The sequence below is a fragment of the Narcine bancroftii genome, chromosome 5 (assembly GCF_036971445.1).
Source record: "Narcine bancroftii isolate sNarBan1 chromosome 5, sNarBan1.hap1, whole genome shotgun sequence".
NCBI classification, from domain to species: Eukaryota; Metazoa; Chordata; class Chondrichthyes; order Torpediniformes; family Narcinidae; genus Narcine; species Narcine bancroftii.
Window position 1 is genome coordinate 226900297 of NC_091473.1, and position 20349 is coordinate 226920645.

The window sequence follows — 20349 nt, forward strand, 5'->3', positions numbered from 1 at the left end:
AAGAGAGGAGTAAAGAGGGAATTTAGAGAGTGACCTTTGTTGTATATAAAAATTGAAATCTTTTCTGGGGGGGGCTGGGTAGGGAGAAATTACGGTCACTGCAAAATCAGTTGACGCTTGCGAGTGAATTCGCAAATCCAAATGGAGAGGGGAGATGTGGTTGCCCGACAAGGGATAATGGGCAACTCAGGAAGGGGAGGGGACAATGGGGTTAAAGAAATATTAGGTAGGAGAATAAGGGGAATGTTTGATATGTTAAAAATGTTGTCTTATAAACTGTTAAAAGAAAGAAAGCAGAAATGGATGAGAAGGAAAGGTGATGATGAGGAAATGGAAGGGAAAGATAAACAAAGTATAAAATGGCTACATTAAACTATATGTCTTTAAATATTAATGGAATACATAACCAAATCAAAAGGAAGAAACTGCAAAATTTACTGAAAAAAAGAAAAAATTGATATTGCATTTGTGCAAGAAACACACTTAACTGAAGTGGAGCACAAGAAATTAAAGAGAGATTGGATAGGACATGTAACGGCAGCGTCATATAACTCAAAAGCTAGAGGAGTGGCTATATTAATCAGTAAAAATACCAATTAAAATAGAAGAGGAAATAATAGATCCAGCAGGAAGATATGTCATGATAAAATGTCAGATATATTCGGAGTTTTGGAATTTACTTAATATATATTCGCCTAATGAAGATCAAAAATTTATGCAGGATATTTTTCTGAAGATAGCAGATACGCAAGGGAATATATTAATAGGAGGGGATTTCAATCTCAATTTGGATTCAAACATAGATAAAACCGGGAAAAAAATTAACTGAAAGAATAAAGTAACCAAATTTATAATTAAATCGATGCAAGAAATGCAACTTTTGGATATATGGAGGAAACAACACCCAAAGGAAAAGGAATATTCATATTATTCGGATAGACATAAAACATATTCAAGAATAGATTTATTCCTGTTATCAGCTTGTATACAAGATAGAGTTAGGAAAACAGAATATAAAGCTAGAATATTATCGGATCATTCACCCTTGATATTGACAATAGAGTTAGAGGATATCCCTCCAAAAATGTATAGATGGAGATTAAACCCCATGCTACTTAAAAGACAGGGTTTTAGAGAATTCATAGAAAGACAAATTAAAATGTATTTTGAAATAAATACGGAATCAGTGAAGGATAAGTTTATATTATGGGACGCAATGAAAGCGTTCATCAGAGGGCAAATAATAAGTTACGTAACTAAGATGAAGAAGGATTACAATCAGGAAACAGAACAGTTGGAAAAGGAAATAGCAGATATAGAGAAAGAATTAGCAAGGAAGGAAGACACTACTAAAGGAAGGGAATTGGTAGATAAAAAAAAAATAAAATATGAAACATTTCAAACATATAAGGTGGAGAAAAATATAATGAAGACAAAGCAGAAATATTACGAATTCTAGCGTGGCAGATTAAGACAGAACAAACTAAAAGAATGGTATTGGCATCAAGGAAAAAAGACAAACAGATCACATATAATCCAACGGAAATTAATGAAAATTTCAGAGAATTCTACGAACAATTATACCAAACTGAAAACGAAGGAAAAGAAGGCAAAATAGATGAATTCTTAACTAAAATTTAACTACCGAAATTACAAACAGAGGAACAAAATAAATTAATAAAATCATTTGAAATAGTAGAAATACAAGAGACAATAAAAAATCTGCCGAATAATAAAACACCAGGAGAGGATGGTCTCCCAATAGAATTCAATAAAACATTTAAAGATTTATTAATTCCTCCCCTCCTGGAAGTAATCAACCAGATTGATAAAACACAAAGCTTACCAGATTCGTGCAAAACAGCAATAATTACAGTAATACCAAAGGCAGGGAAAGATCCACTTGCACCAGCATCATATCGACCAATATCTCTACTTAACACAGATTACAAGATAATAGCTAAATCATTAGCAAACAGATTAGCTGATTATGTACCAAAAATAGTAAGTCTAGACCAAACTGGATTCATAAAAAAAAGACGAACAACAGATAATATTTGTAAGTTTATTAACTTAATTCATGCAGTAGAAGGAAATAAAACTCCAACAGTAGCGGTTGCTTTAGACGCAGAGAAGGCCTTCGACAGAGTAGAATGGAATTATTTATTTAAGGTACTACAAAAATTTAGTTTACCAGAGAAATATATTAATTGGATTAAAGCATTATATAAGGGGCCATTGGCAAGAGTGACAGTAAATGGATATGTATCAAAACATTTTAACTTAAGCAGATCAACAAGACAGGGATGCCCACTATCGCCCTTATTGTTCGCGTTAGCCATAGAACCACTTGCAGAACTGATAAGAACAGAAAATAAAATAATAAAAGGGAAAAAAATAAAAGGCAAGGAATACAAAATCAGTTTATTTGCAGATGATGTTATAGTATACCTAACGGAACCAGAAACATCAATAAAAGAATTACATAAGAAATTGAAGGAGTATGGAGAAGTGTCGGGATACAAGATTAATGCAAATAAAAGTGAAGCAATGCCAATAAATAATGCGGATTTCTCAAAATTCAAGAAAGAATCACCGTTTAGATGGCAAATGCAAACAATACGATACCTAGGTATACAAATAAATAAAAACCTCAGCCATCTATATAAACTTAATTATTATCCACTAATGAAAAAAATATAGGAAGATTTAGAGCATTGGAAAGACTTACCATTAACACTAATAGGAAGGATAAACTGTATTAAAATGAACATTTTTCCAAGGATACAATACCTATTTCACGCATTGCCAATACACTTGACAGAAAAATTCTTTAAGGAGTTAAAGAAAATAATAAGGAAATTTTTATGGAAAGGGGGGAAACCAAGGATAGCAGTAGATAAATTAACAGAATGGTATAGACAAGGAGGCTTACAACTGCCAAATTTTAAAAATTATTATAGAGCCGCACAATTAAGATATCTATCAGATTTTTACCAAACAAAAGAAAAGCCAGATTGGACTAGATTAGAGCTAGACAAAATAGGGGAGAAGATACCTGAACATATATTATATAAATGGGATGAAAAATTGGTAAAACATAGGAATTCTCCAGTATTGCACCATTTGCTTAATATTTGGAAGAAGATTCATGTAGAAAGAAATAAAACAAACTACCAATTATCAAAACTAATACTGACGCAAAATCAGCTAATCCCTTTTACGGTAGATAACCTGTCTTTTAGAGAATGGGAGAAAAAAGGGATTAAAAGAATAGAAAATTGTTTTTCGGGGAATAAATTATTATCCTTTGAACAAATGAAGGATAAATATAATATAACTCAAGATATAGTGCTGGCATATTACCAATTGAAATCCTATTTAAAGGATAAATTGGGAAGTAGTCTGAAATTACCAGAAGGAAGCAATTTTGAATATCTGATTACAGACACAATGATAATTAAAAAATTTATAACAAACATGTATATCAAATTACAAGAAAAGGAGAATGAGGAAATAAATGATAAAACTAAACAAAAGTGGGAACAAGATCTAAACATAAAGATAAAAAAGGAAACATGGGAGAGGTTATGTTTAGGAACTATGAGAAATACAATAAATACGAGATTACGTATGATACAATATAATTGGATACATAGGTTATATATCACTCCTCAAAAGTTAAATAAATGGGATCCATCAGTATCTGACAGATGTTTTTGTTGTAAAAAAGAAATAGGAACAACAATTCATGCAATCTGGACTTGTGAAAAGGTGAAAAAATTTTGGGAAGATCTAAACCAGATATTAAATAAAATTACAGAAAGCAATATACCAAAAAACCCAGAGATCTTCCTCCTAAGTAACATAAAAAATAAAGAATTTGGACTTGATTTGGAGGGTGTACAAAAAAGATTTGTTAAGATAGCCCTAGCTGTAGCAAAAAAATGTATTATGTCAAACTGGAAATTAGAAGATAATTTGAAAATACAGCAATGGTATATAGAAATGAATAAATGTATTCCATTAGAAAAAATAACATAGTTTAAGAAATAATATAACATTATTGGAACAAATATGGGAGCCGTACATGGAATATAATAGAGAAAACCTACCGGGACATCTATCACCTAAAATGACAAAAGGAAAAGAGAATGGAAAGAATTGACTCAGTGGAAGTTTTTGTTCGTTAATGTTGAGTGACAACATTGTTTGATGTATCTTGGACTCAGAGTTTTGAATGGATGGAGGGGGAGGTGGTGGGGGAGGGGAGGAGGGAGGGGGGAGAAAACGACACTGTATATATTTGAAAGGAGAAATGTGTATATCTTGAATAATGTGATCTATAGTGTGAAAAATAAAAAAAAATTAAAAAAAACACACATCAACAAGTAATGTCTTTGTTTTCTCAATTGCACTGAAAACCAAGATTAATTGGCTAGCACCCAGAAGAGGTGCTTGTGACTTTTTCCTCCATAGATATCATTAATGTCTCTATTCAAATCACTTATTAGGTCATCAGCCAGAAATGATAACTCCACAGATGCTGCATGACCTACTAACTTTCTCCATCACTTTTGAGCATTGCACTCAACCCCAGGGACTGCAGACTTTATTTAAAAACTGAAAATATTCAGTCAGATAACATCTTCGGTGCAGGCTAGATTCATGCTTTGTAAAATAAATTGGTATAACAATGCTCATTTTAAGCCATTGTCAGACCAGTATAATCTTACTGGGAAATAGAATGAAGGAGAATGGCTTTGAAAATAATGAGTAGTCAGGCAAATGCTGAACAAGATTGGAAATACAAACTTGAAGATAGAAGAGGTTGTATAACATTGAAGATTCTCCAATGATCTAAAATAGTAGGCCTAAACAATCTACAATTTAAAAAAAAAGAAATATGCCTCAATGCACACATTAGGAAATCCTTCACAAAATATTGCTAGAAAATGATAGTAAGTTAGACAGTTGGTTCATCAAATTTATCCTGTGTCACAGAATTGACTCGACTCAAAAGTACACAGCTCAACACGCATCATCCCAACAAAAGGCCCACAGATAGTTATGTCCAATATTTTTGGAAGCATTATTTGAGGTTACAACCCTTGGTGTCCAAGACTGGCTGAGATCAGGGAATCTTGTGCCCATTGAATAATCTAATTCAGGTGTCATCAGCCCATATATTAACAAGGAAAAGAATGGGGAAAAATTTAGCTTGCCCTTTCAGACTAACAAATCAAGTTGAAGCGTCTTGTTAAAGCTGCAGATGGACTTTGTAATTAATCAGACTTTTGTCTCTTCCAACAAATTTTTTTCTCTATCCAAGGGAAACAAAATGCATGTTTATAAGTAGAAAGTCATCAAGATACTTATTTTGAGTTGTTAATGTGAACCCGAGCTCATAATTCAATTGCATTAGTGATTTGTTTTGCTTTGGTAGTGATTAACATAGTTAATTGTCTATTTAATACCATCTTATGTTTATAAATTCCTCCCGTGGTTCCATTCAGGCTGCTACTCAACTGAGATGCGGGGAAACCTACAGCGGAAAATAGTTTTTAAAGAAAAATTGCACTCAGGAGGAAACACATCAAAAACGCAGAAGCACACATGAAGATGCTGGGATCTTGAATGAACAATGAGGAGCGAGAGGGACTCAGAGTCAGGCAGCATCTACAGAGAAAAATGGAATGGGATCCTTCATTGAATCTCACTAAACAGTCCCCAATTAAAATGTTGATTGAGTTTATGGCAGCATCCATGGACAGAAATGGTCAGAGTCCCTCAGCTCCTCATCGTTTAAAGGAAATGGGTGTTGTGAAAATTTTTTCCTTCCTTCTGATTTGGTGTGCACTGACAACCAGGCATGAGTGGCAATGGTAGCCACTTGCTGGTTCTGCACAAAGCCCTGGAATACCTGGACAGTAAAGATGCATTCATCAGGATGCTCTTTATCAACTACAGTTCAGCATTTAACACTATCATCCCCTCAAAACTGATCAGTAAACTCCAAGACCTGGGACTCAACACCCCACTACGTAATTGGATCACTGATTTCCTCACCTCCAGACCACAGTGAGGGTTGGTGAGAACATTTCCACCACAGTCTCCATCAGTACCAGAGCACCATAGGGCTGCGTTCTTAGCCCCAACTCTACTCGCTTTACACCTACGAGTGTGGCTCAGTACAACAATAACACCCTCCACAAATGTGCTGGTTGTATAAAGGTAATGAGTCAGCATAGAGAAAGGAGATTGAAAACTTGGCTGAATGGTTCATCAACAACAACAACCTTGCACCCAATGTCACCAAAACTAAGGAGCTGATTGTCAACTTCAGAAAGGGAAAGCCAGAGGTTTACAATCTAATGATCACTGGGGGAATCAGAGGCAGAGAGGGTGAGCAAATTTAAGTTCTTGGTAGTCACCATCTTGGAGGATCCTTGCTGGACCCAAAACACTAAGGGTATTGTGAAGAAACCACATCAGCGCCTCTACTGCTTCAGGAGTTTGTGGAGGTTTGGCAGGACATCGGAAACCCTTGCAAATTTCTAAAGATTTGTGATGGAAAGTGTGCTGACTGCTGCATCACAGATCGGTACGGGGACACCAATACCCCTGAGCATAAAGTCCTGCAAAAGGTAGTGGACACAGCCCAGGAGATCAAAGGCAGAACCCTCCCCATTATTGAGAACATCTGTAGCAATGGTTTTCAAACTTTCTTTCCACTCACATACCACCTTAAGTATTCCCTATACCATGATTAGTAAAGATTACTTAAGGTATTGTATAGGTGGAAAGAAAAAGATTGATAACCAGTTTTAATCATACCTAATTGACTCTTTTATGTGCACGTTTACATCAACTCCAAAGGAAATGGGCCAATGACAATTTTTCTCAAGCAAAATATTTCAGTTGGGTCTAGAGCAGTGTTTCTCAACCTTCCTTCCCACTCACAAACCACCTTAAGCAATCCCTTACTAATCACAGGGCACCTATGACATAGGGATTACTTAAAAGATAAAGTTTGAAAACCACTGATAGACAGGGAACGCTGCCATTAGAGAGAAGCAATCATCAATGACCCACACTGCCCAGCACCCACCCTTCTCGCTGCTGCCATCAGGAAAGAGGTAGGTGTAAGTGCCACAAGACTCAAACCACTTGGTGCAGGAGCAGGTGCTTCCCCCTCCACCCAACTTCTCAACAACACTCACTCAGTGACTCATTTAAGGATGATTGTGCACTTTATTGATTTATTAAAATTTTCTGTATTGCAGTTTGTTTACATTATTGGTTTTGTTTTACACGTATGATGCCGTGTAGTTTTTTGCACTTCCGATTAATGGTAGTTCTGCCTCGCCCGCAGAACGGGGTTGTATGTGGTGTCATATGACAATAAATGTGAATAACATAAATTTACAAGTTTTCCCCATAAAACACATATTTGTAGCACATCATTTTAAAACTTTCCTATTTTGAAATATAAAATAAATTTATTCTGAAGTCGTCATGACAGATATTTTTCCTTGCATGTTAACAAATAGAACAAAATTCTGGCTGTCCTGTTTTCAGGGTCCCAAATACTCCTTCCATGTGAGGCAGCAAACAGTTATACTATTTACGGTACTTCATTTGATACTGACATTGCAGACCACAAAGGCAGATTTGGTGATTGTTTGGTAAAACCCAGTAATGGAAGTTTTGCAATTGGTTTATTCGTGGAATGTAGAAATCAGTTAGAATGTGACACATGGACAATAGGCTCAGAGTGGATTGGACTCCAATAATTGTACCCTCTTCCATCATTCTGCAAGGGTTACACATTAGTCTTACAGAGAACTAATGATGGAAGGCAACATCTGCACAACTATAACCAGAATGAATGAGAATCCCTCAAAAGTGAAGTTTGGGAAAGAAAAGAGGAATTAAATTTCTTGGTATATTTTAATATAGTTGAAATTCTCCATCTAGACCAGTGGATTTCAATTTGTTTTCTTCCCACTCACATACCACCTTACTAATCCCTTACTAATCACAGCACCTATGGCATAGGGATCACTTATGTACGAGTGGCAAGAAAAAGTTTTGAAACCACTATTTCAATCGTGCCTAATTGATTCGTTGTTCCTAACTCCAAAGGAAATGGGCCGATGACCACTTTTCTCAAGTAAAATATTTCAGTAACAATTTGGTCTGGAGCAGTGGTTCTCGACCTTTTCCCCACTCATGTACCACCTTAATCCCTATGTTATAGGTGCTCTTATTGATAATTACAGAGCACCTATGACATAGGGATTACTTAACGTGGTATGTGCCTTGCAGATTTTGCCTCTTTCGGCAAAGGCTAGAAGACAACACTGACTTCAAATCACCCAGCCGTCAGTACCTAGAAAGGGCCCCAGCCAAGGACAAATAGCACATCAGTCTGGCAGCTGTGACAGGAGCACAGGGAACTGTTTCCATAGCGGTTTGTAGCAGCAAACTGGGTGGGCAAAGGATCCTTAAGGACAACAGCCAGTGAGCATGATCTTGAAACCGACCGCTGCAGGGCAATCCCACGTCACTCTGGCTCCGCCAGGCTCAGTGGCGTGGGACCCAGAGGAGGCGTCTGTCCTGGGCAAGCCCTCGCCTCCAAGTCCTTGCCCTGGCACGGTGCCTAAAGCTGAAAAGCTACAAGGCACCATGTTTATCTTCGCTTGCGAAGGGATGGGCCGTGATGGGATGGATGGATGTGAGTGAAAAGAAAAATTTGAAAACCACTGATCTGGATCATTGACAAGTCCAAATCCCAGATAGACAAAATTCTACACACTAGAAAGAAGGAAGGATGCCTGTGATACTGTACGCCAGGTTTATAACAGGCTCATTCCAGATGAGAAAATGACACGAGTAAAAAAAAATACACAAATGTTGCCCATTTTATTGGTAACTCAATGCATTTTTAACATATGTAGAAAATACTTCAATCAGAAGACAAGCTACTTTGGAAACCAAAGACAATAAAACAGTGAATTACAAGATAAAACAGTTTCAACACAATGGACCCCTTTTCCCAGTTTAAAGTTAGTATTATGAACTTTTTTTTTTAAATAACTATAATCTCTTTATCTTTGTTAAATTTATTATTTTACAATAACCTCTACAGTTTAACTGCCAGACTACCATAGAAAAATCAATAATTTCTATGAGCTGCCTACACATTACATGTGATAATCACATAGCTAATATCAAAAAGTAAGAAAACCGCAGTTCATACAAGAACTAGAGTAGCAAATAACATTGTACAAACCAGTCAAATAACCTATTATAGCAATATCAATGATACAAGCCAAATATGCTACTAACAATTGTTGCATTCGCTACAATCATACTATTAAAAAAACACTAAGGTTCACCCACATATGATTAGCATTAATAAATGCAGACACATACAGCAAAATGAGAACATGCTCCAGCCAACAGTAAATAATGACACACCCATATGTAACCATATAAATCAACCCTATAAATATATACTGTTTATATAGATTTTAAAGAGACAGTGCTTTTGCAGCCCTACACAGGTTAAACAAAAATCCTGGAAAAATCAGTGCAGCAAACCTCAATCCCTAGATATATTCAGTTGAATTTAAATCAGTATTAACAATTTTCAAAAGTAAAGAAAATCAATTGACTACATCATTAATTTGAAGTTATTCATGACTAGTATTGGTCTAAATCCCAATCTTTTCATTCCCGACAAAAAAAATAATCTGAATCCCTATTCAAAGGTGAATTGTGACAGGTTCATTTAGGTCTTGCTTAGATTGCATTTTAAATACAACCAGTGAGGGCGCCTATCTCTTTAAATATACATTTTAGATACTACATGACTTACACAGGATACAGATGGTTTCTTTACAAAACATTGACAAAAAAATTGTTACGAAGTAGTACGCAAAGGTGCAAGGACACTGGCAAGATTATCTACAGATCAAGTTGATCTGCATCTATGGTCAACACCAGCATCATTCCTTGGGCAAATGTTTTCATAAATAAAATCAAACTTCTAGAATTCTGCATTTTGCTCCATCCCACAAGAAGATCCCTGAGTTTTACCTTCAAGGATCTCTCACAGCAGGTTTGGACACATTTATATAGAATTGGGAAAAAGTACAACATTGCAAGAGTATCCAATTCCTGCAACTAGCAACATATAACAGCAAAATAAATGACAAGTCGAAGGTACTTTCTTCTGCATCACAGTTTGTGGACGGGATAAAAAGGATTTCCTGATGACTGTGACTTTCAATGTGCTTGGCCATATATTTTAAGACTAATTTTTAACCTTGTGATTACAAATGCAAATTTTAAAAACTTTTTCATTTTATGAGGCCAAACATTATTTAAAATTCACCAATAAAATACAGATAGAATACAGCAGGACTATGAAATGCCACTTTATGAGTCTCAGTATTGGTAGCAATAAAAAAAATGGACTTTAGTCTTGTCAAAACTTCAATGTGAAATCACAATATATAAATAGTCTCCAAATTGCAGATGTTGCACCATCCAGGGATGTGGGGCAGCAAGAATTTGTGGTGTTTAGGGGGGGGGGGTGAGGATAAGAGGGGAGGCAGAAAGGTGGCAAAGTCAGTTTGTGATATTGATCAATATCTGGCATAAAGCAGCAGTGAAAATTCACTTCTGAAAAGGAAAGTTTTCAAGTTTGAATGACATTTTCAAAGGTGAATGACCAGATTTGTGTACACAATTTTTCACCAAGCATTTCCCCCACAAATTTAAATGAACCCAATTAGCTTACACAATACACCAAATTTTGTCTGCAGATTTTGGTGAACTTGAGAACTCTCCCATCCCTGCTGAAGATGTGTGCAAACAGTGCTGAAGCCGAATACAAAACAGGACACGTAATATGCTTGGGCCAGAAAAAGCAATGCTCTATTTATTCTATCCTAGCACTTTGGTTTGCAGTATACAAACCGAGTTTGTGCAAATAGAAAGTACATGTCTCGACAATTTAGATATCTGAAAGGTCTCGAAGATGGAGCACTCTGTTTAAAAATATGCTGTAGAAATAGTTACCTGGTACATTTATTGGTGGAATGTTTGATCATGTTAGAAATTTAATTTTTTTTAAAAACATCTGAACCAGCAGGCTAGTGTTTTTCTGTAAACCCTCATTTATTTCCACCAGTTTGTTTTATGAAACTGGCACTGTGACAAATTCCAATGCAAATCTGTGCTCTCCCAATGTACATACAGAACTACAGCCTTTCGTACAGAAACACCTGCAAAAATCACCATCTTCTATTAAGTCCTCAAACAAGATAGGTTTCGCAACACCAGAGGTATTCAACATAGGCCATTTTTCTGTAAGCCAGTTCTCTGGAAGATCTCCAAACAGACATCGATATCTTGCAACCTTTTAAAACCAGGGCATGAAATAAGAGCTTTAAATATTACAAAATACAAATGGCTTTCAAAAACACTTTCAACAGTGGGATCAGTAAGTAGTGTGCTTATTAATCTCAAATGCAAACTGCAAGCAAGAACATTTAGGTTGCTGGAACCAATAGCAGAAATAAAATAAAAGAATTGAAAATAATGATTAACAAATACTTGCATATCTGTTCAGCAATACAACTTATTCCATGCCCTGTAAAATGAGGCAGAATAAATAGGCTTTTCTTTGGTGTGATGAACATGTTCATTTCAGGCAGTTTGCCTGCATGAAATCAAAATCTGGACAGTTGCTTTTTAAGGGTTTACTCAAAATTGCATCCTACTGCCACAAGGTATGTAAGCATCCACAAACTATTGAAAAATAAAATAAAAAGTATACATCTAGAAGAACCACAACCACCTAAACCTAATTGCACATAACTTTCCTTGTTCAGAAACTCCAAAAAAATCAAAATACTGCACTCCCCTCATACAATTATATGCTCAATCATACAACTGTAACTGTAAAAAGGACAGTACATGGATACATGCATTTTCACATTCTAAGTAGCTTGCTGCATTAAAAGGAGCATGGTTATATGTGCCAAACAAAAAGAAAAATAACTTCAAGAGAAACAAATGTTTCAAATGTCATCTCCTTTTTCTAAACTAAAACAAACTTTAAAAGCCAACTGATTTTGCTTTTAAAAAAGACTAAAGATTTAAAATCAGCTTCGACAGCACAATACCCTCTCCTGTGCTACTCTGCCAACACTTTGTTTTGTACTCTCCAGAGGTGTTCTGTGCACACACAGGTCCAATGTTCTAACTGTAGCAAGTTGAGATTTCCTAAAGCACAGTGTAGAAGTATTAATTCAATGCACTATGTAAAAATTTGTTAAGGCACTATCTAGGGGAAGGACTCATCAAATAAACCCCCACAACATTCACACCTGTGCAAAAACTGAGTCAAAGAACTACTCCCATTCAGAACACACAGATGGTTCCTGTTCTGCAACCATTTCTTCTCAAACGCTATTTCTGTTATCAGTGCTAGTTATCAATTAATAAAGATCCAAAGTGTATCTGAAGACATTGCATGTATATTCCAACAAGTTCCAACTTAATCATCATAAAATTACAGGCATGTAAATTGAGTTAATAGAAGTATAGAATTCAAGTACAGGGAACCAGAATTTACATATTTCAAAGACTGTTGCAGCTAAATCCATTGGAAGCTCTGTCATGTCTTGCTTTTGCAGCTCAGATGCTGAAGTTAATCTAACTGGACCTTAACATACCCAAGATATTATAGCAGTAATATCATGGTCTTGCTCAAGCATAACCAGCCTAACAATTCAATACCAAAGGCTTTCATGATGAAGGTCTATAAACAATCAGATGATGAGCAACACATTTCTTATTCTGTTTGACGCTAAGAAAACATTTAAGCCACTTAGGAGAGAAATAAAATGGCTCTAGAATACAGTGATGGATATAATTTAAAGACACAAGATGTGTGTGCATACAATTATGTTCAATTATGTAAGTCCAGCACTAATATTTAAATGACAGCTGGACTAATTTAAACAAATAAGTATCAGAGAACAAAACTGTAATAGCTGTATATAGTGATTGTATAATGTACTGTACAATTAAAATATTCCCTCATTCATTCTTCAGAATTAAGACATGAATGACTCGGAATAATTAAGTCTTTTTTTCCGCCCGGTAATTTAGCAGGTGACCATCCAAATCACATCAGTGACGTCTCGATCAATTTTGAGGAGCCAGACAAGTGGGGTTCACAGAAGCCACTGGTTAAAACAGAGAATAAATGGCTTTTAAGCCTGTAGCTTTAAGTAAAGCTCCCTTATCCTCCATGGATGGCAGCTCCGTCAACAAATCACAGCGAGTGTAATGTTTAAAGGAATCATTTACACGAGTAGGTCAATGCTTCCAATTCTTATTTTAACACTTGATTAGACGTTTTACTGCTCAGAAAAATCAATACTTTAACAAATGTAAATTAACAAAATCAATTTTACAGACTATATAAGTGATATTTCAAACTATTTTGTGCACTATTCAAAAATGATTTCTTTAAAAAACTTTGAAGCCCTCTCACAAATGGTCCAAAACATCTTGAAACAAGTGATAAGTTTAAAGATATCTATTAGCGAGTTATGAAAGTCAGCACTGGTTCAGACTCCAATGTGACAACCAAATTGGAACACCCATTACTATTTTATTATGAAATAGGCCTAGAATAAAAATCCACAATCTTCCTAAGCAATAGTATTACCACTTTTAGCAGCTTAAACCCATTTCAAGTAGCAGATTCAGTGTGTTTTAGGCAAAGAGCTGGCAAAAATAACAACAGTAAATTTAAAACTGACAGCAATTCCGTAGGTCTTGAAAATTATTTTGAAATCGTAAAATATAGTTAAAATGTGGTCTATTTCAATAACCTTATGGAAAGAAAGGGTTCAAACCCCGTCTCCTTGCTGATGGAATGCTCTGCAGACACCTGACCCAGTTCAGAAGCAAAACACGACCCAACAGAAGAGTCCTGACTATTCGAAGTGCACTCCCCCTTCATACAAAACTGGATTTGTTGAGTTCTCCTACAGTAGCACAGCACGTTTGCAAATAAAAGAGCTACAGATATGAATACTGATTTATTTTAGTGGGACTAAGTGGATAGCCAGCATAAAGTGTAGGAGCCCGAGAGGCATTAATGTATGACTGGGTGGCGAATGGATGCTGGTACTGGCTCGCAGCGACACTGGCAGAGGGCAAAAGGCTGGGCCCCATGCTGACTGGCACCTGTTGGAGGAGACTGGTTGGATGAGCTGCATATGTGGCTTGTTGCATGGCATGTCTGGTGGAGGTTTGTTGGTTCAAAAGATGGGCCATGGAACTGGAGGTTGCCAAAGCAGCAGCAGTAGGTGTGTAGGTATACATGTGGGGTTGTCCTGAAAGATGTGTCGGAGCTGACACTGCCGTCAGGTGGGGATGAACACCTGGATGCGTTGGACTGTTATGCTGGAAAGAGTAAGGAGCCTGGGCAAGAGTGGGTGTCACATATGCCTGTTGCCTGCGGGGAGCAGGATTCACACTCCGCTCTTGTGAGACCGACTGCTGGGCCTATGGAAAAAAAAGTTGCAATTAAAATGCATTCTTCATTTCAAAATGGTTAAACAGCTTTATTACCTCAAGTGACTTCTCAAAGGTCAAGACACAAGTGATATTGTGAGATAGTAATATGTACTTTAACAAGAAACACAGTAAATTTCAACAAGTTAACCTGAAAATTTCAACTTAATTTGTGAGGTAATGGTGGTGAATTTGTGTCTCTTCATTTACCAGCCTACCCTTTAAGTTTAGAGAGTGGAAAACTGTAAGAGAGGAAGAATCAGGAAAATATGATATCCTCGTGTCCTCGAATTGACTATCCTTTCCATTTTATTTAGGGAAAAGTGGTGTTAATCATTGTATTATTTGGTGATTAAAACATCAATGTATCAGACTATTTCTGCAATGAAATAAATTGGAAAAGTTGCTTTGGATATTTCTGGTTAGTAATCCACATCCCTGTCCAAAATTAAGCTGCTGTCTAATGTAGCAAACTGGGCTACATTTGACCAGGGAAAAAAAAGTGAAGCTATTGTTTCTGGCCCCCTCCCATAAATCACCTTCCAGATGGCAAATATCTGAATTTAGAAATTTGATTTTACATTTGACCAGGTGTTTATGACCATTTATCTGTCACCAAGCTTGTCCTCTATTTCCTCCATATAATTTTCTCTACCCCTCTCATAAGTGTTATTACCATTTTTAAATGGGTTGTAGACCACTCTTCTTCTCACCGTCTTCCACTCAACATTGCCTTTTTCAGATGCTGACATTTAATCATCCACAAATGGCCTCTGTTCTTTTTGATGCCTTGAACTGAGTTCTGGAATTCTCTTCCAAAAGTCTCTCTTCCCTCCCTCAGTATTCCTTAAAACCTGCTTTGTAGACTGTATTTTAGTCATTTAGCTAAATATTTTCATTTATGTTAAAATGTATTCACTGTGCTCTAACACACAAAAGGTTCTTTGTAAATGCAGGTTTTTTTTGCACACTTTCACAAAAACATCTGTGATAAATATGTCCAACTTCACTTCTCAGGAGTGATTACAAATCGGGAATAAACATGAATAAAAACAAGTAGGAATAAAACACTATCTTACGAAGACCCATCAAAATTATATTCCTGTGCAACCACAACCACCTTCTGGCTCATCAAGAAGGTATCTACCTCTGCCTTAAAAATAATCGGCGATTCTACATCCACTGCTCTTTAAGGAAGGATCCCAGAGATTTGTGCTTCTGCAAGGGGGTGGGGGGAAATCATCTCAATTCTGCCCTATTTTTAAACAGGAAACCTCTTTGCCATATCCAACTGTCAAAGCCCCTCAGAATGATGTATAATTCAATCAAATACCCACCCCCCCCCCCCCCCCCCAAACTCCCCATCACCTTGCTCATCAAGCAGGGACACCAGCTTTCTTGTGTTAATTTTCTCACTCCAGATATGATCCAACAAACATCCTCTGGATTATGTCGAGCATATTAATAGACTTGCTTACAACAGGAGATCAATATAGTTATGTCAGTATCTGAGATCAGAAACACCTTTGCTGGGTTCTTGTCATTTTACAAAGTATTATGGTAATATTTTTAAATTTAATAAAAGGCCATCTGGTACAGCAGATCCATGGTGCAGCAGATCCATGGTGCAGCAGATCCATGGTGCAGCAGATCCATGGTGCAGCAGATCCATGGTGCAGCAGATCCATGGTGCAGCAGATCCATGGTGCAGCAGATCCATGGTGCAGCAGATCCATGGTGCAGCAGATCCATGGTGCAGCAGATCCATGGTGCAGCAGATCCATGGTGCAGCAGATCCATGGTGCAGCAGATCCATGGTGCAGCAGATCCATGGTGCAGCAGATCCATGGTGCAGCAGATCCATGGTGCAGCAGATCCATGGTGCAGCAGATCCATGGTGCAGCAGATCCATGGTGCAGCAGATCCATGGTGCAGCAGATCCATGGTGCAGCAGATCCATGGTGCAGCAGATCCATGGTGCAGCAGATCCATGGTGCAGCAGATCCATGGTGCAGCAGATCCATGGTGCAGCAGATCCATGGTGCAGCAGATCCATGGTGCAGCAGATCCATGGTGCAGCAGATCCATGGTGCAGCAGATCCATGGTGCAGCAGATCCATGGTGCAGCAGATCCATGGTGCAGCAGATCCATGGTGCAGCAGATCCATGGTGCAGCAGATCCATGGTGCAGCAGATCCATGGTGCAGCAGATCCATGGTGCAGCAGATCCATGGTGCAGCAGATCCATGGTGCAGCAGATCCATGGTGCAGCAGATCCATGGTGCAGCAGATCCATGGTGCAGCAGATCCATGGTACAGCAGATCCATGGTACAGCAGATCAATGGTACAGCAGATCCATGGTAGCATTTAAACTCTGCAAAAGATTACTCATGTCTGTTCAATACTGTCAACATACCCTTCTCAGTCTTCCATGTGTTGTATGTCACTACTTCAGTAAACATGTTCTAAATTATAAAAGCCCTTTTCTATCAAGCAGACAGTATATTTGACCCACTGCCTTTGTGGTCAAACAGGAGGATAAAATCAGGACTGTCAGGCTGGGAAATAGTTTCATCCCGCAAGCAGTGATATTGGTCAACAGTATCTTGTAACCAAGTAAATCATTCCAAGTATTGATAAACATCAAGATATAATTTAAAATAAATGTATATGTAATTATTATGTGCAGTTTATGTGTGTGCACCATGGAGCAAGAAACACTTTTGTCAGGTTGTATATGCAAATCAAATTGCAGAAACTACAGGGATATCTCACTGCTATCTGCCACAGGCAAGATTTTTGCAGCATCCCCCTGAACAGGCTTTTCACTGTCACAGAAAGGAATCTCCTGTAGGTGCAGAGCAGCTTTCAGCCAGAACAGAATTCAGTGCCGCTTTCAGCCAGAACAGAATTCAGTGCCGCTTTCAGCCAGAACAGAATTCAGTGCCGCTTTCAGCCAGAACAGAATTCAGTGCCGCTTTCAGCCAGAACAGAATTCAGTGCCGCTTTCAGCCAGAACAGAATTCAGTGCCGCTTTCAGCCAGAACAGAATTCAGTGCCGCTTTCAGCCAGAACAGAATACAGTGGACATGATATTTGCTGTGAGAGAAGTTCAGAAGTGCATCGAGCAGAACAAGCCTCTTTGACTTCATTGACCTGACAAAGGCATTGGACACTGTAAACAGGGAGGCTCTCTGGATCAGTCCCGAGACGTTACGAATGCCCAAGCAAATTTTTAAAGATGATCAGCTGCTCCACGACAGAATGATAGGACAAGTCATACATCAGGTGATACATCAGCTGCATTTGCCATTTCTAATGGGGTGAAGCAGAGCTGTGTACTAGCCCCAGTCTTGTTCAATCTGTTCTTCACTTGCATGTTGTCATGTGCTGTCCAACGACTGGAGGAGGGAATGTACATCAGGTACCGACTGGATGGCTCTCTCTTTGACCTTCGCCGCTTGAACACACGGACAAAGTACCTCTACATGGTTGTTCAAGATGTACTTTTTGTGGATGACTGTGCCCTCTTGGTGCACAGAAGTAGTGATCTACAGTTAATGCTGAACAAATTCTCAGACCCTGCTACGCTCTTTGGCGTGATCATCAACCTGAACAAGAATGAAGTTCTCCATTAGTCGGTGCCAAACATCAACACCATAGAACCAAAAATCACTGTTGATTACACCCAGCTGATAAATGTAAACAGCTTTAAATACTTGAGGAGCGTCATCTTGAGTGATGGGTCTTTGGACAAAGAAATTGACTCCAGGATCATCAAGGCCAGCCAGGCTCTGGGGAGGCTGCATACCAGAGTGCTCAATCAACACAACATCTGCACCTCCACAAAGCTGAAAGTCAACTGAGCTGTGGTCATCCCTTTTCTCCTATATCGATGTGACATCACAATCAACTGGAAAAATTCCACATGCTTACCCTCTGTTCAATCCTTGGCATTTTTTGGCAAGACTATGTGGCCAACCTGGAGGTCTTGGGTCACACGAAGTTCACCAACATAGAGTCCTTGATCATCAGAGCCCAGATGCACTGGGTGGGACTCCATCAGAATGGACAAACACTGTATGCCTCACCAGCTGCTCTATGGTGAACTGAAGACTAGAAGGAGATCTCAAGGTCATCTATGCTAGCGCTATAGTGACGCTGTGAAGGAAACGCTATGCTACTGTGACATCTAGCCAAGAAGAACGAGAAGCTGCAGGGGCCGACAGATCCTGCTGGCAAGCCCTGTGCCATTAAGCCTACACCAGCTTTGAAGACAAACGCTGCCAAAAATTGATGGAAAACCATGACTGAAATCACAAAGCAGTAGTCACAGTTATTCCCCATCGGGCTAGATTCTGCACTTCCAGACTGGAACTGCAAAGTCACCTTCATGTCCACAGATGAACTGTACAATGTATCTTGTTCACCCAGCATGTAGTTGCAGTCTGGAAGGGCAGTAGAGGCAGAAACCCTTATCATTAAAAAAAAAACTGGAATATGTACTTAAAAACATGTGACTGTAGGGGTGTGAATAAGTTCAAGTTTATTATAATCTGACTGTACATATAAAACCAGACAAAACAGCATTTCTCTGGACCACGGTGTGCATGCACACTATTCAAGAGCTGGAAGTTGGAGATCATCTCTCGGACTGGTGCAATGTGGTTATTTCTTGTGTCATACACTCCCTCACATTTTTATATCCCCTCTGTAAATGAAATTGAACTAAGTTTAAGATCAAAATGAAATCCTTAAGATAGATCCTAGTGTAAACAAAACAGGGCAAGTTAAAACAAAGTTGCCTTTACATCAGATTAGTAGCCAAACTATTTCATAATCTCGATCAAGAAAATCATTCAGCCCTCTTTCAAGAAAATCATTCAGCCCTCTTTTTGCAGGCAAAAGAACCTCAAGTCTATTTAGTATTTCTAGGAAGTTATAAACTCTCAATTCTGGTATCATTATGACAAATATTTTTTACCATCAAAGTGGCTCAACATCTTGCTGTGAAAAGGCCAGATGGTTCGAGTCATCCAAATAAGGTTGTATAGGTTTACACAACATCCCTATTTTTCAATTCTACTGCGCAGAAGAAATATGAAATTCATTGTTTTGCTTCCTTTATTAACTTGCTTCACAACTCTTCATGATTAATGTCTCGGTGCCCCGAGGTCCATGTTTCCCTAACCCAATTCACACTAAGTTTGAGGCCATTGCCTTTTATCAAAATGCCTTTTACTTAACTGTATTTGCCAATTTATATCCAATTCTACATTTAATTATTATTGTGTTGGACAGTCTTGCACTGAATTCACTATACCCTCTTAATTAGACATTTCAATGTTTTAAAATTTTACTTTCAATTTAGCAAATCCAAATCATTTATACAAATGAATAATCATCACCCCAGCGTCAATCCTTACAAAACACCATTTACCACCATATGCTAACCTGAATTACTACCTTTAACCCTTGCTTTCTGTTCTCTGTTTCAAAGTCAGCTTGCTATCCATTCTGGTACTCGTAACAACTCCGTCTGTTCTGACTAGGGCTGTCGAGCGATTAAAAAGATATTAATCAAGAGTTATTCAGCTTTAAACGTGTTAATCAATAACAAACCATTTATATTTTTGAACCATTTAATCAACTGTTCTTTTTAAAAAGTTCAACTTTTTAAATGTTACATTGTTTTATTTAATAAAAAAAATTGGATGTTTCTGCAAGTATTTGTA

General features: G+C 37.7%; 1 protein-coding gene across 10 annotated transcripts in view; it reads right to left on the minus strand.

Annotated features, from left to right (window-relative positions):
• Positions 1 to 8909: 8909 nt before the first annotated feature.
• LOC138764981 (homeodomain-interacting protein kinase 1-like) overlaps positions 8910 to 20349 on the minus strand; it is a 101218-nt gene continuing 89778 nt past the window's right edge. For 8 of the 10 annotated variants that reach the window (XM_069941517.1, XM_069941513.1, XM_069941516.1 and 5 more), the window contains one exon: positions 8910 to 14604. In XM_069941517.1, coding sequence (XP_069797618.1) covers positions 14116 to 14604 — 489 coding nt within the window. In that variant the 3' untranslated portion in view covers positions 8910 to 14115. Of the gene's footprint in view, positions 14605 to 20068; positions 20169 to 20349 lie in introns of all 10 variants that reach the window. The other 2 variants (XR_011358399.1, XR_011358398.1) reach the window with 2 other exon arrangements.